The sequence below is a fragment of the Chiloscyllium plagiosum genome, chromosome 41 (assembly GCF_004010195.1).
Source record: "Chiloscyllium plagiosum isolate BGI_BamShark_2017 chromosome 41, ASM401019v2, whole genome shotgun sequence".
Classification (NCBI taxonomy): domain Eukaryota; kingdom Metazoa; phylum Chordata; class Chondrichthyes; order Orectolobiformes; family Hemiscylliidae; genus Chiloscyllium; species Chiloscyllium plagiosum.
In genome coordinates this window covers 16945744-16970938 of record NC_057750.1, presented here as the reverse complement: position 1 = coordinate 16970938, position 25195 = coordinate 16945744, and the positions used below count along the sequence as shown (strand labels likewise).

Sequence of the window (25195 nt, the reverse complement as noted above, 5' to 3'; positions counted from 1 at the left end):
CAATCACCCAAGTACAGGACAGGGGGGTGGATGCTTGCCTCATCAGTCTGGACCAGGAGAAGCAAACTCACACACGCAAGTCCTGTTCTTCAAAATGGGCTTTGGGGAGGGAATCTGCAATTGGATCTGACTGCTCCACACCAACATTGTTAGCACAGTCTCAATCAATGGATGGGAATCAGAAAGCTTCCCAATCAGATCTGGAGTCAGGCAGGGCTGCCCACTCTCCCCTGCCTTGTGTATGTGCTGTATAGAGCCCTTTGCTGAGTCCATCAGGAAGGATGTGAGCCTGGGAAGGGTGATTATTCCAGGCAGCAGGGGCCTGCAGGTCAAAACCTCCCTGTACATGGATGATGTCACTGTTGTGCACTCGGATTCACTGTCAGCGTGCAGACTCATGAGCATGTGACCAGTTCAAACTGGCCTCGGAAGCCAAGGTACATTGAGGCAAGAGTGAGGCCCTGTTCTTTTGGAACTGGGCAGGCCGATCTTTCATTCACTTCACCATCAGGACAGATTACTGGAAGTTGCTGGGTTCAGAGCGGCTGGGGAGTGTACAAAATCTTCGGAGGAGAGCATTGCCAAGGTGAGGCAGAAACTGGTCTTTTGGGAGCATTGCTCCCTATCCTTTATGTGTAAAAACCTGGTCATTAGATGTGAGACACTCTGATGTTGTATGTTGCACAGATCTGGCCCATTCCCCAAAGCTGCGCTGTTTCAGTCACCCAAGCCATCTTCCATTTCATCTGGAAGCCTAAGATAGACCAGGTCTTCAGGGACTCCATATACAAAACTCTGGATAAGGGAAGGGGAAGAATGTACCCAATGTTGCTGTCATCTGATGGCCACCTGTGGGTGTGGCTGTATCAAGCTGTGCATAGACCCTTGGTACGCAAACACCAAGTGTCACTGTGTACTGAGGTTCTACCTGCCCCTGTGAAGGATAGAACTAGCCTCATTCCTGCGAAATGCTCCAAATATTTGGACAGTTCCATAGCACCTGTCCTTCAAACAGAATTTTGCAAAGAAAAGCACCTTTGACCACAAGACCATGAGAAAGCAGTCAGCATGTAACATCTGAGACCCCGCAAGAAAAGGAGAGGGTGGAATGTAGTGTGTGGTGCTCTGAACAGACTGTCAATCATTTGGCAGAATGCCTTATCCCCAGAACTTGCCAACAGCAACAAGACATTGCTTGGTTGGTGGCAAGGGCAGCACCTGTGAGAGTCTGTTATGTACACCCACTGCATGCTGCCTTTGAAGTGGCTGTGTGGGAGATGGTGGAAGAAGGAAAGTGATATTGAGACTGTCATACATCTGCTTCTAGAACGTGCCTTTACATAGGAACTCTGGAGGAAGATGCAGTGGTTGGTGTGGAGGTTTGGCCCCAGCAGCTCAGTGACACAGGACTCTGCCGCACAGTCTGTTGCCCACGATGGACACTGACACAAACATCGGTTAAAGACACACTCTGGTCTATCAAACTTGCTGGTCTTCCAGAGCGATGAGTTGACCCTGACCAAGGGTTGCAGATGGGCATAGTGCAAGGTCAAAGATGCTCCAAAGCTTACAGTAGCAGCTACCACCAAGGCACAGTAGGGAAAGACTATTGTCCAAGATATCCCTGCTGAAGGTAAATGGGGGTCCATTCAGTTATTGAACCCTCCTAGACCTTCAAACTTGTAAATATCAATATTATGTAGAGTCAAAGTCCAGAGGTCTGTTTATTTACTTGATATGCAACTATCCAGAACCAAACTGCATTTATGACTATATACATACACACAAATAAATTACATTGTGGAAATAAAAAAGGCCTGATTTTGCTTGATTATAGTCTTTACATTAGAATCTTACTAGTGAAGATGAATAAGGTTAAATGCTAGGAAGCATCATTGGTAGGGTTATTTAATACTCACTAAACTTCAAAACTCCACTTGAGTTTGACTTGTGTGTTGATATCTGGGTAGGTCAGACCCCACAAAAATCTGGATTTAGAAACTAAATATACAGAATAGCATGAATTATGGTGGGATAGGTAGCAGCAGAGGAGTGGCTGGTGTGTATGAATTAGTTCAACAAATTTAGGGGAAGAAAGCCTAATGGTATTCCCGCTAGACCCTGGTTGTTAGGAACCCAGGTCTAAATCCTGCCATGACAAATTGTGGAATTTGAATTCAATAAATATCCAAAATTAGGGAGCATATGATAATCCATTGTTGATGGTCAGGAAAATCCCTTCCAGTGCATTGTCAGAGGGAAGGAAACTACCATCATGACCTGGTCTGGCCTGCCCTTACACAGGATTGCAGACAGTAGGGTTGACTTAAGTGCCCAGAGACCAGTTAGGGATGACTAATAAATCATGACCTGGCCAACTATTCCTTCATTTGGGTGTCGGCATAAGTTTTAAAATTGAAAAGTAGACAGGTAGCAAGCATCAAGAGGTGGAGAAGTCTCAAAAAAAAGTGGCAGGAATAGCTTAGTAAGTCTATTGGAAAGATATCCTGTATCAAAAATTAAAATTCATTAGCTGTGAAAAATATTTTAAACAAGTCAGGCAAGTTGAATAAACATCAGTACTGATTCCAAAGACCAAAAATTCACCACCTCCAGAGTTGTCCACAGCCTTGCTCCACCACACAAATTGATGACGAACAATGTTACTATGAAACTGGAATTCTAAAGAAGGACTTAGTCATGGAATAGGTTAGGAAGCAATTTTCTTAGATACTGAAACTATAACAAAGGCAGATAGCTATCCCTTGAATTCCACTGAGCTGCTTTTGCAGTTCTGGGAAGACCAGTTCGGTTTGTGCATTCCATAGCAGCAGACAAGTTACAAGATCAGTTTCTACAGAATATTGGGATTATATTTAAGCCTTTTATTAAAAGCAGCACATTGACTGCTTGATGCAAATTTCCAAAATGAGAAGATTTGAATACTGTATATTAAGTACTGTTACAATTGGCAATTTGACCAAAGTCTTTTAAAGTTTCACTAGCATAAAGGTGAGGGATGGCTGCCTTATTTGGAGCAAAATGTTCAGACCAATTTCTAGGAAGAGGTAGAAGCCTTTTGGAGAGTGAACTAAATCTATATTTGCTACATTGGAGGCACTCCCATAGAAACAAATTTCCCAGGGGGTTGGTCCATTTAAGAAAAGCAGAGGTAAAAATTTGGTTAATTCAATATTGACCAAAAGGAAATGTCAGCAGTTATCTTGAGACTTCATGTTGGGAACAGGGAACAAATGGAAATGCAGGAACATAGCAGATCCAGGATTGCCACTCCATTGGAAAAGCATAGTCAGTTTCAGTTGTAATACCTTGGCCACCACCTTCAGTTAAAGGCAAAAAAGGAATTTCTCAGGATAAGTACTATTTGGAATTCTTTACTCCAGGGTATTGTAGATGCTATCATTGACTATATGCAGCAAGATTTTTTCCAGACTAAGTGGCATTCAGAGCTGTGGGAGATGACACCAGCCAGTTCCCTGCCCAAGTTTAAATAAGCTACTATTTTTATTGATTGTGGAGCTTAAAAGGAGACTGTGACCTGCTTCAGTTTCTTGCATACCATTTCCAGACTGAAGTTTCTTACCCTCAAACTAGAATGTGAAATTCTAGTCATTCCTCTTGAGGTAACTTTGAAAAATCACCAGTCTCCTCATTACACATTTCGATCTAGAATAGCCTTCTCCCAGGTTAGAGAGAGTGTGCATTCTAGGAAATTGCCTTGTGGACTGCATTTGCAAATTTGATTTGCAAAAGTTTGGAATTTGGGTTACTAGTTACACTTTTGCTTCCTCAAAATTCTACTTCCACTTTTAAGGGCCAGATTCAGTGACTCTCTCCCTTTATACTCTGGCAATTTGCTCGACTGAGTTAAGCCAGCCATTGTGCTTTTTAAATTCCATTTCTACCCACTTATACTCCCTTCACCAGAAGGGATCTACTTGCGTCATTAACATGGACCACTGATTCAATCACCACATTCCTCCCCAGCCAAGATGCCATCAACTTTGGCATGTTTGAAACTTGATCTAACAGATCAGAAGTCTGTTCCAACCATTAATATCATTGTACTTCAATTAGAATAGGCCCACCCCACCTGCCCCTCTACCAGAGTGCTGGGATTAGCCAAGTCCTCTAGCAATCCCTACTTTTCCTCCACAGAAAAGGTTCCAGATAGGTCCATTGTTACCAGTTTCCTGTCACTGAAGGTCAGTGAATCTGTACTTAGCCCAATACTGCCAAATAGAAAAAGGTGGAAGTTAAATTTGCCACCAGTCCTAGGTGGATGCTGCCAGAATATTGACTTAATGTCAACATTTTCCTGCCAAGATGCTGTATAAGATCAGTGAATTAGTCCTTTGAATCCATGGCACAATGTACTTAGGAGGAAAGTTGACTTTATTTGATAGCCAGACAGCATTAACAAGAAATCCAAGAAAGCTGGTCTCCATCTTATTCAAAGAATTGTAATAAGTCATTTACAGATTAAGTAAAAACAAGCAGACTTATCACTTGGATTCTGTCCTAAATTTTTTGGTAATGGAGTGAGGAGAATAAAATTCATAGGAGCATATCAAGTGTTAGCCTGCATTGTAATGGGCTGTCTCAGACACTGGAAACCAACAATGCCTAGAAGGGAAAAAGGGTGCTCAACTTCATTCAACTTTAAGATCACGACCAGCAACTGATTTGGTAAACTATTCCAAACCAACCTGAATGGCTCAATCAACTATGGAATATTTTGAAAGTGACATTTTGGTAACTTGGATTTTGGTTATGCATTTACCCCCAGCTTAAAATGGTAGGGAATGAACCATATTTGTTCAGTTACCAACTTCACAGCCAGTATAACTGGAACCTTGACAAAGAAATCATGAAATGTTTGAAGATCATGTCAGGATTTAATGTTAAATGCCAAGTGTTTGATACCCTAAATAAAAACTCAGTACAGGCCATCCAGTGTTCAGCATTCACTTTGAACATATGGTTCCAGATACTTAATCCCTATTGGCATGTCAACATTACCTTGCTTAGGGTTATTGCTGTTGCTTTCCCAGAGAAAAGTAAATTCCTTGGAAAAGCAAATACAAGTGTATGAATATTGTGGAGAGTTAGATTGTGCAATTTAGAAAGATTTGGGGAAGTATAATACCAGGACTATCAGTATTAGTCAACCGAGGACTGGGGAAATAGTTGATATTTGACCTTGGTATCATTCCCAATACTGGATTCAGATTTACAATGTAGATAGCAGGAAACATTAGTGTTTACAGACTTAGCATTTATCAAATAGAGATCTAGTTACTACAGTATTTAATACTAATTTTAAACATACTTTTGGGGATTAGGTAACTGTTAAGACAATGTAGTGAAAGCATTGTGAAAGAAAGGGTCAAAAATAACTAGAAAGTGCTATTAAAGTACCGGAAGCCATGTCACCATTAATTTGCTTAATCTGCAATAATGATCAAAGCTGCAATTCCAATTTACAAGCAATTTTAAGCAGGAAGATGGAGCCTTGGCATTTTGGAATTCAGGTGCCAGTACACTGCACAAATTAGCCCAGTATTTCAATTAAAAACAATGCAGGTTTGTAAACAGACATGCCAACAGAATCACCACTATTCTAGAAAGTGTGCAGCATGTAGTTTCTAATGTGTTCAAAAAATGACTACAGAATGAGTGAGAGGAATGTGACAAAACTGGAGTTGTGGTAAACTGACCCAAGGTCCTGCCCACATCCCATTTGGATGGGTCAACTGATTTCCAGCTACAAAGGCTAGTATCTACACAAATCTCATTTGGAATCTGGAGGGAGTTACATGCTTCATTTTCCCAGTGGAAAGTGTATCCCAATCACAAATCAAAATTAATCTAAATTAGATTCAAAGGTGGAGGCTCAGTTCAAACTTTGTAGGGTATCAATCTAATTTGCTCCAAGGAGGGAGTAAGTTTAATCATGCAGATATGCCTGAATATAACTTCTGAAAAAAGTGGCATCATAGCAGGAGAGAAATACAAGCATGTGCAAATTACTGAGCTAAAATAGAGTCCCTATAAAAGAAAGCAATTTGACAAGTCATGCTTCAGCACAGGAAGCATGTATAATAGACATGAGCTCCAATTGCAGCAACTAGAAATCGGATCTACAGAATTCTAATTACTTTAAAAAATCTATTTAAATCAAGTCAAAGGGGTGCAGATGACAGGAAGAGCTGCTTTTAAAAATCAATCCAATAGAATAGGGACTGACTAGCCAGATCACTGGTGCTTTACCACTTGCAAAGCATTTTAATTTCATAGATCCAGGAATTCACTAAACAAAGCAGCACATTGCTACACCATCTAGTGGAGTTAGAAATAGAACAGAACAAAAATAAGTGGTGGAGAATCCAGTGGATAAAACAAGAACAATTAAAGTTGCAAGATTCCAAAGTTAGTTTTGACATTAATACATTTTTTATTGTAGCTTAGCTATGGCCAAGAACAATTAAGACCAATGAAAAGCTACTTAACCAGTAATGTTCAGGAACTGAATACTGGATGACTATTAGGATTTTAATTGGATTTGTATCAGAATATTTGCACTGGCAGGCAAATTCCTCTTGTTCAGAAATTGCAAACTGGGTCCTTGCAATATTTGCATCTGGTCTTTCTGGAGGCACTGATACATTAGCAGACTGACATTAACCAATTAAAGTTGGAAATAGACTATAAACAATGCCCACAGGATGCAGAGGAAAGAGGTTCAAAACCACATTCACTTGTTACAACTGGAGCTTTAATAAAATGGGAGCAAAAGGAATGCATTTATTTTGTTACTGATTGCCAATTGTTCAGATTCTAGCCTTAACCCATTTTGGGCTCAAGATTGATAGAAGTGTCTACAGTGGTTAATTGTAATATCACCACTTGTTGGAAGATTACAAATTCAGATTAGAATAAGCTTGGTCAATTTAGAGATAATGGCTCAAGAAAATTAAATACAAGTTCAAACTTGCTGGACCAGTGGTCAAGAAATTGGTTTTAAAACTTCAATCCAATTTCCCAGCCCCAAGCATGTAAAAGATATCCATCCTCTTAATACTGGTAAATCTTCAAATCAGCCCATAAGCTTCAAGTAAAACTGGTTTTAGTGCTCAGTTAGCTAGCACAGACTCTTGTCAATCCAGCCCACAACTTCATCTACAGTTGTAATTCTGGTCAATTATATTGCATTTAAAGATCTTACAAATCAGATTAGGCTAATTGAATCTTGAACAATGAATAGTGAATCTTAGATTTTGTCCCATAGGTTCAGAGTTGAATTCTGCAAAGGAGCAAAAAGTAGTGACATCAGGGCAGATTAAAAGCAACATCCATTTTCTGGAGTGAATAGGAGAGGGGAACAATTCCAAAAGCAAAGATTGTGACCTGTTACCAGAGTTCATCTATCTTGATGGTGCCATTTACAATAGAGAATGTCAACAGAACTCATTAACAGTGCAGGATTAACATTTGTTGGTATGTTGGTGAAGGAGTGCAGTGAGGGAATTTAAAGTCAGGTGAGATAAAATTATGGCTAAAATTCAGAATCTCTAGTTTCCATCTATTTAATCTTAGTATGGATAATTAGAGGTACTTTCTTACAAGATTAATAATTTAAGCCAGATTTCACAAACATTTGGATTTCCTTCACTCAATTCCACAACTACTATTCCCAGCAAGGGTGGGATGCTGATGCATAATTGCTAGTGCAATATTCTTAGTGCAGCTGAACTTTAAATGTTACTATCAGATGCTCTGGTTAGTTTTGACCCCAATCCACAAAACCCCTTTTGGGAGAGAAAGAGACACTGATAGGAAGGCAAATTGACCACTACAAAAAAGTCACAATCCAAGTGTTTCAAAACAGCAGTACACAAGACCATTCGAGGCAAAAGTTAAGACAATTTTTCCTGGAGTTTCAAATTGGTCAAGTCCATTTTGGGCAGAAAGTCTACCAAAAAATTGTCAAATCAAGTGGGCCATCATGTTAAAACCATTACTGGTCAGGAGACGAATGCTGTAGAAGGTTAAATTTATTGTTGTGCACAGGAATAGATCTGTCTCTGCTGGACTAATGCCCTTAGCAGCAGCCACCTCCACCACTGCCTTGCTTTAATGGAGTGCTCTGGATTCGGACATTGGACCTCTCATCGTTGTGTGTAGGACCTGTACCCATACGGTTCTTGATCTCAGCAGCCATCGTCACAAATGCCTGTTCAACATTAGTGGCATTTTTTGCACTGGTTTCCAAGAATGGAATTTGGAGAGAATCAGCATACTCCTACAAAAAAAAAGGATATTAGAGAAGGATTAGTAGCCATTTTAGAAATTCCCCAAACTTTTAGAACAAGGTTTAAAGTATAAGAATGATTTGAAATTGACCCAGGGGCTAACTACTAAACAGAGTGCTGATCAGTCTCAAGATGGAATTGTTTGGTTATTAGAATAACTTTGCATTTTGTTTAAACCATACATTTTAAGCACCAAAGTAAAGCACTTGCATATTTTAGTCTGTCTTTAGTCAGTTATGGTGCATTCATGTGTTGATTCTCAACATGCCAAATTATAGGCTTGATATTTCCATAACATGGAGTCTCAAGTTTATTAATTTTGCACCCATCTTAGCTCAGACTGATGCTTGCTGGCCATTGTTGTTACTACTTGGAATGAAAAACAATGCTAAAGAAATTCAGCAAGTCTGGAGCATCTGTAGAAATAATGGGTTCAATGGGATGCTCAATAGTTAAGTCCAACAACTTCACTCAAATGCTGTCAAACTGAGGGGGGTGGGAAGAGGAGAAAGATGGAGGGAGAGAAACAGTTGCCATTTTAAAATTTCAGATCTCCAGCAGCTGTGGTGCTTAATTCCTAGTTTAGATTCTGACTGAACATTTGCTTCCCTTTTCAAATGCCATAGTAATAGCCATTGCACTGGATCAGATTGGAGCAAGTTACCTCTGCCTACAAATACCAGGGTCAATTTTGCATTAGTGACCACAAAAGTGCATCAGCCACTAGATTTTTCTGAAAAGAACATTTGTCCAATAAGTGGAGCTTCTGGGAGCCTATTCAGGAAGTAGCAATACAACAACTTTATTCATGGTCTCATTGATCTGGACCAAAACACAACCTGGAAATTTGAAGATCCAGAGTTAGAAGTGACCTGATGACAAATAAATTGTCTGAGAGCACTCCAGAATATTGGTGAAATTTGAAGCCATGTATCTATCTTTATTCGTAGGCTGTTGCTGTCACAACTCCAGCTTTCTGGTAAAGTTTATTTCATTTGGTTTAAAAAAATGCCACCTGAGCAACAAGACAGCCACTCATTGAAAAATATCTATTTCCACCTGCAATTTTAATTTAAAGAACTTGAGCTTGTAGAAAATTGACACTAATCAGATGACAAGACAGACAGCCATAAATATTTCCCAACATCTTCTCCAACGTTCTACAGCAGAAAATGCAAGGATTTACTTCCTTTTGTTAAGGTGTTGTCATCCTTTGTAAACATAAACACAAAGACTTATTACACAAATTACCCACCAAAATTAAAAAACACTACCTGGAAATAAACTGGGTATTTTGAACTCTCCAGAGACAGCTAATCAAATTGGGTAAATTTCCATTTAAACTTTGCCATTTCAATGCAACTCCAAAATGATAAAGTCAATTCAATAGCTTCTAGTAACTGGGGCTGCTTTTGTAACAAATACTACTTTTCTTAAAGTCTGCTAGACTAGATTTTGCTCCAGTCTGGGGTGCTACACAGTCAAATCAAAATAGAAATTCAGATTAGGAAAACTACCTGCTTTTCTCCCCTCAAAGCAGGTACTTAATTTCTAGCTACTAATCAGACTTGCAGAAATCTGCAGCATGCCACACAGATTACCCCTGCAGCCCCTACTTTGAGTCTTTGGTATCCAAGATATAAACCTACAAGCATTACATTTTTGAAAGCTTCCTTCCCAAGATGGTTGGGGTATTCATGTTCATTGGAGTGTTCTTCAAACCATACCAAGATTTACAAAGTTACTATCAGAATACCAAACCCAGCAGATGCAAACATTTACATACCTTAGCTGTAGTATAATCTACCACCTTCTTAGTGGTCAAGTCACATTTATTTCCTACTAATAATTTGTTCACATTTTCATTAGCATAGCGAGCTATTTCCTCCAGCCACTGCTTAACATTATTGAAGGAATCCTGCAAATGTTAAAAAAACAACATCAAGCCACACAACCATGCATCTAACAGCAAATAGTCACGCAGCTTCAAGTTACTGGTGTTTTTAAATAGAAAACTGGTGGCAAATTCCATTTCCAGCAAACTGCTCCATCCCTATTGCAGGGAGGATTCATTTGTCATGACAGGTTGGGGTAATCTGGGACACAAAAGGATGAGAATGTGGCATTATAATGATTGTGACTTTGAAGTGTTGCCCTGGTTTCCTTTAGAGATGGACAGATGCTGATTAGTCTACACAACAGCTTGAGGAACATAGAAGCAGCCCAGCTGGATACTGTCAGCTCAGACCAATATTTTTAGTTTCAGCTTTTAGATTCAGAAGTAGCTGGAGTTTTGAAGCAGCTAATTCCACACCCCACCAATTGCACCTGCACTTTACATCTGCCTTTGGAATAAGTGTTAGGTCTAGGCTACATTAGTGTTTTAAAAGAGTGTAGATCATAACAGGTATACATTTCCAGTCAAAGATTCTAGAATTGTCTAAAATATTTGTTAGGCCACAATTACAGGATTATGCACCATTGTGCAATCGGAGGGGTGCAGAGATACCAAGATACTGCCTGGCCTGGAAAGTTTGCTGATAAGACACTTGTCTCCCTTAAAGCAGAGGAGAAAGCAGCAAGGGATATACACATTCCCTCCTTTGAGGGATCATGATCAGGGGAACAGACTTAGAAAAAGGTAGCAGAAAAGGGTTGGAGGAAAAATAGAGATGGGCATCTGATGCCAACACAAAGCTCTAGGCAAAGTACTGGGGAAGGTAGAGTAACTAGGAGGTTGCTTTTTGACTGGTGCAGATGAGATGGGCCAAAGGCCTTTTCCTGTGCTGTAAATCTTACAGCATTTGTGGGAGTGTAACTTGCCAAGTCAAGAAAGAGATTAGCACTGAACAACATTAAGGGGGTGTAAATGCATATGATGGAAGAGAAGGAGCTATACCAGTTGCCAGGTAAGGCAGCTGAGTGGAGCTTAAAACATTCAGATAGACAGCACAATTGGACCAGCCAGAGGAAAAAATATAGCACTATTCTAGAGGAAGTCTCAGATGAAACTAGTAACTAATTTGGCTTCAGACCTAGTGACCACGTACATGAAAAGGAAAGATTGGACTGAAAGTAGAGGCAAGAATAAGTGCAAAAACTTAGAATAGAACAGAGAATTAATGAACCAAGTACAGAAACTATGTTGCAGAACATTTCATCAGTTTAAGACAAAGGTAGAGATTAGGTGTGTTCTAGAGCACAAGTGTGAATGATTACTGGTTACAGTTTTTGTAGAGTATACGCCTAGAAATTCAGGATTGTAGTCTGGGGAGAAGGTGTCTAGACAAACCACAAACTCTAGAACCAAAATCAGATCAGGATTGCAAACAAGTAACAAAGCCTCAAAGTTCAGATTTTTTCACGATTCAAACTGAATGAAACAAGATGCAGTTAAAGTTAGATCTGGACCAAAACTCAGCATTTTGTTTGGAATTGGCAGTTTCAGAATGGTACATGCCATTGCACTAACTGGTGTTCCAATTATAAAGACAGCCATCCAACTTTAGCTCCCAGAGACAATTCAGATTAGTTATTTCAAGTTCCCAACCGGCTTCCTTAAAAAGGCAAAGCCATCTAGTCCAGATTTCTCATGTAGTCTGTTAGATTGTTATGTATGAAGCTCAGTTGTTTACCAAGGTAAATGGATCAATTTAGACATTAATGGTTTAACTATTCCTTACATCATTCCTTACATAAAGGTGGGAAAGTAATGTAGAAGCAACTGTCCCATATCACTATTCTAAATAGGTAATTAATGCCCATCCTACCTGATCTGTGACATCATACACAATAATAATCCCATGTGCTCCTCTGTAGTAACTGGAAGTAATGGTCCTGAAGCGCTCTTGTCCAGCTGTATCCCACTGAAACAGGTTATAAAACTTGTTAAAACAATGTCAATGGTCCTGATCTGAACAAAGTAATTGAGTGCAACAAGGATTTATAGAGTTAGGTGTACAGCACAGACCTGGACCCTTTTGTCCAACTCATCCATGCTGACCAGATATCCCAATTAAGTCTAGTCCCATTGGCCAGCACTTGGCCAAAATCCCTCTGAACGCTTCCTACTCTTATCCAGATGCTTTTAATAGTAATTATACCAGCCTCCACTTCCTCTGGTAGCTCAATCCATACACACCACCCTCTGAAAATATTGTCCCTTAGGTCCCCTTTATATCAAACTTTCAGAAACCAGTTGCTTAAACGGTGTCCAAAGGAAAGCATTTGGCATCAGGGTATTAAAATCAGTTTAACTTGCAAGTTCATTAGAACTCCATTACCATGTTCCTAAATCCTTCCAAGTGATTTGCTTCATGTTACTTGTCCTTACAGGATTAGTGAAGAGTCTACCTTCCAAAAGGTGTCAAATCTTCCACAACTATCAAAACATTTCCTCAATTTGTTCCATGGAGAACAAAACTTTCCAGCCCAAATCCCTCATCGCAATCATTCCGGTTACTTTATTAAATTCATACTGACGCTCCTATTCCACAAGCCCCCAAAATTGTCATCCACCATGGCAAATTGTCAGCATTCAGTGCAAACCCTCTAACCTTGGATAGAGGTAAAAATCAAGTTGGTTGCTGTTTATACAAGAAACTCAAAGCACTCATTGATAGCTTTTCCCAATTAAGGATTCCAAAACTTACAGTATAACTGGATTGTAATTGCTCTTATGTATTCTGAAAAGTGCTCAATATCTGCCACCTCTAGAACCCTGACCACAGGAGAATTCACAGCAACCAAGGGATACAAGATACTAGGCCAGTGACCAACCCACCCCAATCAGCCAGCTTTTTCATCAGAACTTTTCCCTCAACCATTCACTGAATCAATTAGCAAATCCTGGCATTCCTCCTCAACTCCATGTTAAAGACTGTTCAGTTCTGCCATATTTTCTCCCCCCCACCTCAAACTAAGTATTCCAAGGCATGGAACTAGTTCATCAAGCCTCCTAGAAATGATATTCAATTGAAGAATTTCTTGCCAATTAGAATAGAATATTTAGAAATATTCTAATCAGAACAGATCTTTTTCATCTTCACAAACAGAAGCTTAGAACTAGAGTCCCAGCTTGTTTGGGATACTAAAAGGAGAATTGATAAGTTAATGTTTTTGGAGACCATCCCATCCAGCTGAGAGAAATCTAACCCTGTCACAATGAAGAGTGTCAAAGCAGTTTGAATGGTTTATTTCTTCCCAGTAATAAAACTATGAACTAAAAATAGTGCAACAGTTTAGGTAGTCTTGGCAGCAAAGTTAACTCCAGAGCATTGGAAAACCCCTCAGAACACAGGGATGCTGTATAGCAAGGACAGAATCTAGTTTTTTGACATGAACACAAAATTTATTGTTCCCTCCAGTTGAGATTTTCCAATGCTCTAGGCTTAAATTTTGCTACCAAGACTACCTGAATTGTTATGCTCTGTCCATGCCAAAAATGTGTTTATTGTAATAAAGTGTTAGACAATAGACAATGAGAAGATGGCTCAAGGGTTCTATTTGAAGTGATCACCAGAAACTGCATCACAAGCACAACACCTTAATTTCTCCTTGCCTGCACAATGGAAGTCATGGATTAAGTCTCCACAGTATTTATATTGGATTTGGACTAGAACAAGGCTACATTCTTCCCCTCATCTGCACAAAACACTTGAAAAGCCACTGCACAGCAAGTGTTACCCAATTCAAATATGAACAACCTACTCATGCACCTCACCCCACAAGTGCATAAATTCTTGTACCTGGAGCCAAAGAAACCACACCCACAGGTCTGATCAAATTTGATTTTCTTGCAAGTTCTGAAATGGCAATAGTTATTCAAGCTCTAGACAATTAAAGTTATTGTTTGATATAATTGGGAGTAAACAACAAGAGTTTGACCTTTAACAAGATCATAAAGCAAATAAAGTTGAACTAGACTGTCAAAAAAGTGTTGACTATAATCCAGAAAGATACTTACAATCTGTAGTTTAACAGTTTTACCCTCTAATTCTATGGTCCGGATTTTGAAGTCGACACCAATGGTACTTATGTAGCTTTCTGTGTATGTATCATCCTGAAAAAGAAATCAGGCTTATGAGGGAGATAGGTAGTACCACTCCTCTACTTCCTGTCTCGAACACATCCATCACCTGAAACTTATCAGAAGTAGATTGTTATAATGAAGAGGCATTCATATTTCTGGTTCATCCAAAATAAGTAATCCACAGGGATTAAAAGTCCACCCAAGTTTATAAATTTAAATTGCTTGAATTTAGTGTTAAAAATAAGCTTACTGTCACCAATAGTGACAAACCACAATCCTGTAACGAAATAAATAGTCTATGGTTCTCAAAGTAACAGGAAACCAATGACTGAAGAGAGTTAACAATTCTGTTCAGTTTGAAAAGCATATAAACAAGGTGAAGCAGCCAGTGATTTTAAAGGTTCATGTGGTTATTGAAAGAGTTACCACAATCTATGTGCTATAGTAAAGCAGTGCAGACAGGGAAAGATCAGAAGTGGCCCAAGGAAATAATAGCACCTCAAATTAAAATTGAACAATTCTACAGGTCATAAAATTCTAAGACTGCAGTTAAGCATGCCACACTTAGAAATCAAACTTATCCAAGGGAAGCAGACTCAGTGGTAAAGGTTTTGACAGTATCTGATGAGCAGTACTGGAGAATAAGTAGCAATTCATGAACATTAGAACTGAAGTGAATGACTTCTCATTGTTGGATGCAATGAAAAAATCTACAAACCAGAATTGGAGGATGGATTCCAACCTCATTTGGAGTTTATGGATCAGGTGGAGTAAATTTTTGATCTTAAGAGTCTTGGATAGAAGACTACAGCCAAAAGAGATGAACCATATCCAGACTAAAAAGATAGTCACTAAAATCAATACAGTTCCTGTGGTCTGGCCGGGCAGAGATCAAGGACTTTGAGATTTGAAAGTTAAAAGGAACTTCTGAATGAGCCCAAGAAAATAAGTTAGAAGCCATGAAAACCACTTGAAAGATTTGCAAGTTCACTATGCTGCCATTTTAAAACCAGATGAAACTACTGGGAACTGGACCCAGAATCCTGAACTTAAAATATTTTTCAGCCAATCACCCTAATCCCTTACTTCATTATGGTGTCTTCAACTAGGGGCAAGTGAGGACATTAATTCAGTGCCCTATTGGATTGACTGGGAATTAATCACAATAGCCAAAAGACTAGACCGTAGACTTTCAAACCAGAAACATTCAAGTAAAAATAAAAACAAACTTGAGGGAGAGGACTGGATTTGCTGCTATTTTCTCCACCAAACTTTTGGCAAGAGAGTGGAGCCAGGATAAAGCACTTAGTGATTATATGGCATACCAGCTACAGCTTGCAAGCACAGGAGAGAGCTTAAGACATATTTGTCGTCATGCCTCCAAGGTAGCATGTTGGAAATCAAGACTCACTATTCCTGGACTAGCTGTAATAAAAAATTGATAATGCAAAGTGTCCTGTGCATCTATTGGATGGACCTCGGTACAAAAGTGCATAAGCCTCTTAATTGCAATATAACCACAACTGTAACATTTATAGCTAAAATATAAAGACTGCATCTTTTGAAAACAAACAGATCACTGTTGCCCTTACACCTCAGCCCTTTGAAGAGGTCTTCAGTTACTCCCACCTTAGATCAATAGTAGAGAACTTAGTTATGTTAGTAAGGTTGTTAAAATTGAAGTGGATACTCAACTCTCCTGCCTCACCCATGCTTACTACTTTTCCATTTCCAAAAGCAGCCAGAGTTGTTCTGTAATATTAGAATTATGACAGGTAATGTGCAATTTTTTTTAAAAACTCAGTTTCAGGATATGTTGAGGGTGAACTCAGCCACCCATGATTTGAAGCTGGCCACAACAGTTTGGCCACAACAGCATTTTACTATTAAAACAGCCTTCTGTCACATTGAAGCAACTAATCACCTTTGGAGTTAATGCTGTCCTGGCTAATGAATTCAACATTCCATGAAAAGGGCTACGAGTTTAACCAGTACATTCCAAAGGCAGGAAAAATCATTGGATTGGTGTAATTAAAACCACTGACCATCTTTGGCCTTTATTTTCATACTACATGAACTGAAGATCCAAATCAAGAAAGTGAACTAGCTTAGCCAGAGACAATTAAAGTTTGGCAAGGCTGACAGAAAAATGCTTCCATTGTGGCAGCACAATACTAGGTATTACAATCACTAAAGTTACAACACCATATATAGAGATGGTGGAACTCTACTACAGAGAGGTGAACAATTAGATGTATAAAATGAGAAGCAGCTAAAGTGGTAAAAAATAAATAGAGTGGAGGCTGTGAAGCACTACATATCTGCTAGGCTGTAGTACAGGTCAATAAAAAAAGTGCGCTATAAAAAGTGTTCCTTCATTTAGAGTCTAATAGTTGCTTAGAAAGAATGGTCACTAACACATATGCTTGTGTACCTAGAAAGTGGTCATTGGTTCGGTGGATCTTTTTGGCTGATGACTCTGCATTTGGTTTAAAAACTTGGTAGGCTTTGAGCAGAGTGGAAGTGGTCCTTGACCATTGACATTCCTTTCCTGTACTTTTCACAGGAATTCAAGAATTTTCCCTTCAGACAGGAATTTGCTCCTGGTTTTCTCTAGAAACAGTCCCTCAAGCACTAAGTTTTGAATTTCTTTCAGGAACCGAGACGGTCTTCAAACTATGTCCTTTGTCTTCCTCATAACCTTCCTTGGAGAGAATTCCTCAAAAATCAGACATCAAGCATGTGGCTAGCCCACTGGTGTTTTTTTTCTCCCACATGATCACAGTCAATGCTGGTGCTGAGCTGCTTCAAGGGCACTAGTATTAATACTGAAACTTTATTGCTGGAACAGCACAGGTCAGGCAGCATCTCGGGAACAGAAGATTCGACGTTTCGGGCACATGCCCTTCAGGAATGAGCAGAGAGTGTTCAGCAGGAGAAGATAAAAGGTAGGGAGGAGGGACTTGGAGGAGGGCGTTGGAAATGTGATAGGTGGAAAGAGGTCAAGGTGAGGGTGATAGGTCGGAGTAGGATGGAGGCGGAGAGGTCAAGAAGAAGACTGCAGGACAGGAAGGCGGTGCCGGGCTGGAGGGATCCGGCGGAGACAAGGTGGGGGGAGGGGGGATGAAGAAACTGGTGAAGTCCAAGTTCATCCCCTGTGGTTGGAGGGTTCCCAGTCGGAAGATAAGACGCTCCTCCTCCGACCGTCGCGTTGTTGTGGTTTGGCGGTGGATGAGTCCAATGACCTGCATATCCTCGGTGGAGTGGGAGGGGGAGTTGAAATGCTGTGCCACAGGGTGACTGGGTTGGTTCGTCCGGGTGGCCCAGAGGTGCTCTCTGAATCGCTCCGCAAGTAGGCGGCCTGTCTCCCCAATATAGAGGAGGCCACACGTATTAATACTAGTATTAATACACCAAGCCTCTTAGCTGATCCACAATCTCAAACAGCAGCAATGGAACTTCCAAGAGTCTCTAGGATGTCTCTGTAGTCCAAGTTCCACAGCCATATGTAGTTGGAAGGTGCAACTCCCTTATACAGTAGATTTTTGGTATAAGCACAATGTGTCAAAGACTCATCCTTGGGTGTCCAAAGGCATCTCTGATTAGATGTGGCAATTAATCAATACCAGCCTTAGATGGAGGTAGCTTCCATGTTAAATGTTCATTACTGGAAGCTGACCTAAGACCAGCTGCTAAGAAATTTATTTGAGGCCAAGACCAATTCTTTATAATTTCTATGAAGGCATTGAGACAGGCTTGGAGGATTTTCAGATATTGTCATCTCCATGTTGATGCTCCAAACAAAGTTCCTGTTTTAAACAAAAAAGTTGCTAGAAAAGCTCAAGTTTGACAGCTTCTGAAGAGAAAACATTTCAGGTCTGGTGATCTTCCTCAGAACTGATAGTATCTAGGAAAATGGTTTTTATGCAAAGGTAACGGAGGGAGTAAAGGAGTAAACAATAGGTAGGGATAGCACCAGTAGAAAGAACAGTTGGACAAAAGCATGGATAACAATTTGGCTAGGATGAATAGGATTGCCAGCACTTGTCAACTTGGATCAAACAGGTCTGACACCTCCTGCACTCCCACCCTCACCCCCTCTTCTCTGCAATAGGGACAGGGTTCCCTTGTCCTTACCTGCCATATCACCAGCATCAATGCAACCAGCCACCAAGATGCTACCAGACATTCCCTTCCAAATCCTTCTGCAGGGACCATTCCTTCAGACACTGGCCAACTCTTCCTTCACTCAGACCACACCCCAAGGGCACCTTTCCCTGCAACTGAAGGTTTAACACCTGCCCATTTACCTTCTTCCTCAGTATCCAGAGGAAACACCTTCCAGACAATCCAGTCTACTGCATTCACTGCTCACAATGGGCTCTCCTCTATATATCGGGAAAGATGAAGTTGGATGACCACTCAGCAGGGGAGTAGTTCTGCCTGCAAGAGAGCTTCTAGTTGCCTGCCAGTTTACCACCATTCCCTGGTCAAAGTCTCCACCTCTGGCTTGCTGCAATGTTCCTACAAAGCTCGGCGAGCTAGAATAGCACCATGTTTTCTGCTTGGAGAGCCTGCAGCCCTCCAGACTTCATGCAGAGTTAAATAATTTTAAAGCCTGAACTCTTCATATCCTAGCCCCCTACCCCACAGGGTGCCATTACACTCTTGTCAGCCACTAAGTCTCAAATAACTATTCACCCTTTTAGCCCAATTGTTTTTGTTCCTTTGTCCAATTGTTCTTCTCCCCCTTTGGCTCTATCCACATGTTTACTCCTTAGCCCATCCCTGCCTTCTGCCTATGAACCAACATTTTCCTAGCTATCATCAGCTCTGAGAAAGGGTCACCAGACCTGAAGCATAATTGATTTCCATTCAATGTTGCTGGATCAGGTGAGCTTTTCCAGCTTTTTAAAAAGTTTTCCAGATTTCAATTGGGGGTTGAGTTTGAAATTTTACCAATGCTGTAGACAGTGTCCACATCACTGGGAAGCTTGCTCTGGATAGTGGGGAGACAGTGAGGAGGGTGATGACATCTCTTGACTGTAAAGGATTCAGTCATATCACCAGTGGGGACCATCCAACATCTGTCACTGAGGAATGAGACTGGAAAGTAATGGAAGAAATGACAGGGGAAGTAAAGTGCTTTGTAGTATTCAGTGGAAAGCACTAGTGGTGTACCAACTTTGACAGTTAGGAGTAAGGAGTGTAGTGGCCACTGATAAGGAAGCAGAAAGGTCTGAAGATAGATAAATCATCCAGACCTGATGGGTACAGAGTTCTTTGGAAGTTGTCAAGAGATAGGGTTAAAGCATCCAACATGCTCACCTTCATTGCTCAGACCTTTTCAGTATAGAGTTGAGACATGCTGAGTTTGTACAGAATGTCGGTGAGTACTTGGCACAGTTCTAGTTGCCCTGCATATATGGAACATTAAATTAGAGGGTGAAGAGATTTACCAGCATGTTGCTGGAACTAGATGGTTTGAGGTATAGGAGGGGCTGGGACATTTTCCACTGAAGTGTCTGATGCGGAGGGTGACCTTGGAAGTTAAGATCAGAGGGTCGTAGATAAGGTGAACAGCTAATGTCTTTTCCTTGGGTAAAATAGTTCAAAGTTAGGGTTTAAAATAAAAGAGGGGAGAAAGATAAAAGGGACCCAAGGGGCAACTTTGTCAGAGGGTGGCTCATATGGAATGGTAGATTGAGATGCAGTTAAAACATTAAAGACATTTAGATTGTTACATGAATAGGAAATGAGGTATATGGGCCAAATATAAGCAAGTGGGACTGAAGGTTCTGTTTGTGCTGTATGACTTTCAGATAGAAGAGGCTGATGAATCTCACTGGACAGCCTACTTTTGACAGGGTCTTCCTTAGCACTGACAAAGTGATGCCAGATCAATGAAGGCCATGTAGTGGTTGATGTTCTGCCATCTCTTGGTATTGTTGAGCAGTGAAAATCATGTCCATAAATCTAAGTTTGGACCCAAGTATTAAAACATTAAGATATTTGTACAAGTCCTCAAGCTAAGCTTACCACTTCAGAAGTTTAATATACTGACTACATTAGGGCAGCAAAGCTCTTCTAATCTTACTTGTGTTAAGATTAATTTATTGCAAAATGGAACTTTGTGACAACATACTTTCTAGGTCCTAAATTCTGTAATTCATTCTTTGGGGCCATTCAAAGCTGGCTTTGTATTTGTTTTTGATGGCCTTGTTGCTAGTGGACTGGCATGCTTCTCAAATCATAGCAAGTGGGAGCCACTTCATACTAGAGGTTACCAATTCAGCTGATTTGCACAGCAACCTCGTCAGTAATAAGTAGCGTTCAGAAATATGGCAGGTCAAGGGGAATTGGGTAAATAACTTGAGCATCTCAAATACTATCTTAAATTGTACTTTTCAGGACAAGCGATAGGACCTGATTGTTACTCATGAGAAGAGCATGCACAAAGTACTTACAGCAAACCGGAGCAGCAGACAAGACTTGCCAACACCAGAGTCACCAATCAGAAGCAGCTTGAACAAGTAGTCACTAAAAAGGAGAAATAGTTTAGATAAAAAAGCAAGCAATTGTGTTTCTGCAACTATAGACATAACCAGCCTTTAAGTGTACCTTCTCCCATTGAGTGGGATTTCACTCCCAGCCCAAGTCCAGAACTGATTAAAGATTACTGTTTTAATAGAGAAAAGCTAGACATTAAAAAATTTAACATGGGTACTTCCATTGATGGAAAGTTAGATTCCCCATAGAAAGGTTCAAGTTTTACTCAAGTATTTCATTTAACAGATGTTACTCTTCCTCATAGTATCTTAAACCAGGCACTACTTTGGCCACAAGGCTCCTACTAATTGAGGAAATTGATAGCCCTTAAATCAGTAATGGTCACCAGATTTGAAAATGTTAAAACACTATCAAGTCAGACTGCTGGTTGCACCTTTAGTTCTGCACAACTCAGGCCAATTTGCTGCTAAAAATCAACAGTCTAGCAATTACACTAAGTGATGATCAGAACTTAATCAGGTAGTTCTGACTGTGTACTATTGAGACTTTGCAGAAAGCACAAGTTAGAGTCCTGTTCAATAGCAACCAGTTTTTTTAAATATAAGAAACTCCCAGGTCCAATCCAGTTTTTAAAGATCTTTTCAAGCAAAGATTACTCAATGTACAGACTTAAATTCATTTCTAATGAATGTTGCAGTCACCAAGGAATCAGAATATTGAGGTAGCTTACCATCAGGCTGCAATTGCTAATCTTAAAGAAAATGTTAGCCCAAGAATTGTAAAACAGCATTACATGGAAGAAATTTACAACAGAAGCAGGCCAGGAAGCTATCTAGTTTAATCTCACTTGATCTCTTATCTATAGCTCAGAAGGCACAGCAAACATTCAAGAGAAAGTATGGTGAGCAGAAGCCCAATGTTCCTGACATTGTCATAAGATGCAAGGCCTTTGTATTTTCTATATTCAATTATCTCTATTAGCTGCATCTCTGCACGAGATCACCATCGGCATTCATTTGCAACCATACTTACTTCCCACCTCCACACTGATCTTATTCTACAGCTCAAAGTGAATGAATCCAGGATAACTGAAAACAAAATATCTACAATTGACCAATTGAGGATTAGTTGATGTGCAAACTGCATCTTCACACTTAGAGAACTCCTTGAAATGTACTTTGAAAACTGCATTTGGATTATTAAAAAAAACTTAGTGATAGTTGAAAATCACAACACCAGGTTACAGTCCAGCAGGTTTAATTGGAAGCACACTAGCTTTCGGAGCGCCGCTCCTTCATCAGGTGATAGTGGAGGGCTTGATTGTAACAATTTATAGCAAAAATTTAGTGTGATGTAACTGAAATTATACATTAAAAATTGATTGTCTGTTAAGCCTTTCATCTGTTAGAATACAGTGATGATTTGCACATTAAAGAAGTGAAACTAAAACCTTTTTTAAAGTTGCATTCTCAGGTTAGTTGTTAACAATGGTGATAGCTAGACAATATGTTGAAGGTGTTGGCCCAGTGTTCTGTCTACTATGATGTTTAGATTGACTAATCTAAAGAGAAAACAAGCTAAACATCATGGTAGACAGAACACAGGGCCAACACCTTCAACATATTGCCTAGCTATCACCATTGACGACAGCTAACCTGAGAATGCAACTTTAAAAAAGGTTTTGATTTACACATGAAATAGTGAAACTATCACTGTTCTAACAGATGAAAGGCTTAACAGACCTATAATTTCACTTACAACACAATTTTTGCTATAAATTATGATTGAGCCCTCCACTATCACTTGAGGGAGTGTTGCTCCAAAAGCTAGTGCGCTTCCAATTAAAGCTGTTGGACTATAACCTGGTGCTGCAATTTTTAACCTTTGTACCCTAGTCCAACACCAGCATCTCAAAATCATTACCTCTGATGTAATATTTCCCTCACATTAAAGTGAGGCAGGTCAACCCATTGTTTATTTGAGCTATAATGAGCAAACAGTCCAAAACTCACCCAAAGTTGAGCCAGTACAATTGGTCCAGTTTAGGATCAGAAAAAGTCATCTAACCTAAACAGGCCTTGAGTGATTTCCCATCATGACAATACCAAGACACACTACCCCACATTTCACCCACCACAGGCCTGAAAGGAACAAAAGCACAGGATCATAGCTAGCTCACTGGGTTTGCAAGATTTTAAACCCTGCTTTTCCAGCAATACAATCTCTACCCTTCACTACAAGTCAGCAATTAACTCTTCCTTCAGCAGGTCTCAATCCAACCCACTGACCCCTTCTACATAGGAGCACCACTCTTAACTACAAGCATTCCATATCCATTTCGTGCTAAAATCCACTTGAACTTCAAGCAATCTGTATGCCTCCCCAAGTCTAGACAGCCTTCAGATTTTAATGCTGTAAGTTTAGAAATGCAACAGTGGAGATCCAAGATGGCAGCGACCCAGCAAGTCTGAGTCTACAGTGCTCCTCCCAAGACTTGGGTAAAGTGGGTCACCCACCCCCACCACACACCAAGTCATTTATAATAGCTGTTTAATTTAATTAGTTGTTTAATATTAAACTTAATCTAATCTTTAGTAAAAGTGACTAAAGGGAAGGGAGCCCACAGCTCAACAAGCAGAAATCCCTCCCCCACCCTCCAGCTGCAGCTGAGGCATCCACAGCCACCCCGGGGGACTTACCTACGGTGACAAGTCTTGTAGAAATGATCTCCAAACTGGCCGTGAAGTTTGAGGCTTTCATCGAAGAATCCTGAAATTGATGGGACTCTCTCGGCTGCGCTGCAGAAGCACGACCAAGACATCCAGGCAATCGAGTGCCGAGTCGGAGGGGCGGAGTTAAAGGCCGTGACCTCCGAAACTACAGCACAATCGGCCGTGGATCAGGTCTGGACTCTCGAACAGTGAGTCTAGACCTTAGAATCACATTGACGACCTCTATAATCGAGGTAGTCGAAAAAATATTTGTTTGCTGGGCCTTCCCGAACAGGAAGAGGAAGGCCAGCTTACAGTGTTCCTTGAACAGTGGCTTCCACAGCTTTTAAATCTGGAAGCTGGATCAGGCCAGGTAAGGGTAGAATGGGCCTACCGGCTCGAACCAGCACCCATGCCTGGTCCTGTTCCAGCTGCAGAGCTACAAGGAGAGGCAGATACTCCTAGAAGCCTCTAGAAATCTCGGAAAAGGCCCCCAAGCCATGATCCATAAAGGATCCAAGATCATGTTATTCCAGGACTTTTCCCCAGCTCTGGTCCAAAAGAGGAAGGCATTCGACGAGGCAAAGAAGCATTTAAGGGACTTAAATATTCAGTACTCCTTACGCTACCCAGCGACACTACACTTTAACCATGAAGGATCCGTGTATAACTTCGGATCGCCAGAAAAGGCCAAGGAATTCTTGGACTCTTAGATAAACTGTAAGACATAATGGATGTTGGTTTGCCTTCCCCCGCTTTGGTTTATGCCCGAAACGTCGATTCTCCTGTTCCCTGGATGCTGCCTGACCTGCTGCGCTTCTCCAGCAACACATTTTCAGCTCTGATCTCCAGCATCTGCAGACCTCACTTTCGCCATCAGTAGTTTCATTAGATGCAGAAAAGGCATTTGATAGGGTTGAATGGTCATATTTGTTTCACACATTGGAAAGGTTTGGCATTGGACAGGTGTTTACCAAAACAAGTCTCAACATTGTATAGTGATCCCAAAGCAGTTGTGGTTACCAATGGATTAGGTTCGGATAACTTGTGCGTAGGGGCTGCCGTCAGGGATGTCCCCTCTTGCCATTGTTATTTACGCTAATAATTGAACCACTAGCAGAAGCTATATGAGCTGATCCTAATATAATGGCCCCAAGGATTGGTACAGGTAAACATAAAATTACCCTTTATGCAGATGTTCTTCTATTCCTCAGTAATCCGGATGTCTGTACCTCGCCTAATCCAAGATAATACATTTAGTGCATTCTCAGGCTATAAAATTAATTTTAAAATCAGAGGCTATGCCAATGGGCAGCCTTGCTATGACACCCCACTTAGTGGACAGATCCCTTTTTCCCTTTCGTTGGTCCCTGGTGGGCTTCTTATATTTAGGCATTTTTATTACTCCAGTATTTGGTCAGTTGTATAAGGCTAATTTTGTGCATTTACTGGAAAGGATAAGGCAGGACCTCCAGCGATGGGGAGACCTTCCAATTTCCTGGTTGGGGAGAATAGTGCTAATCAAAATGAATGTCCTGCCCCGTCTCCTATATCCTATGAGAATGCTTCTGGTGATGCTGCAGAGGACAGCTCTACGTAAATTATAA

General features: G+C 40.5%; 1 protein-coding gene across 1 annotated transcript in view; it reads right to left on the bottom strand.

Moving 5' to 3' along the window:
• Window positions 1-4398: 4398 nt before the first annotated feature.
• LOC122542895 (ras-related protein ORAB-1-like) overlaps window positions 4399-25195 on the bottom strand; it is a 49391-nt gene continuing 28594 nt past the window's right edge. The window contains exons 2-6 of the mRNA XM_043681024.1: window positions 20835-20907; window positions 14302-14397; window positions 12107-12202; window positions 10123-10254; window positions 4399-8326 (exon numbers count right to left, since the gene is read on the bottom strand). Of these exons, the coding sequence (XP_043536959.1) occupies window positions 8126-8326; window positions 10123-10254; window positions 12107-12202; window positions 14302-14397; window positions 20835-20907 (598 nt within the window). The 3' untranslated portion in view covers window positions 4399-8125. The remainder of the gene's footprint in view (window positions 8327-10122; window positions 10255-12106; window positions 12203-14301; window positions 14398-20834; window positions 20908-25195) is intronic.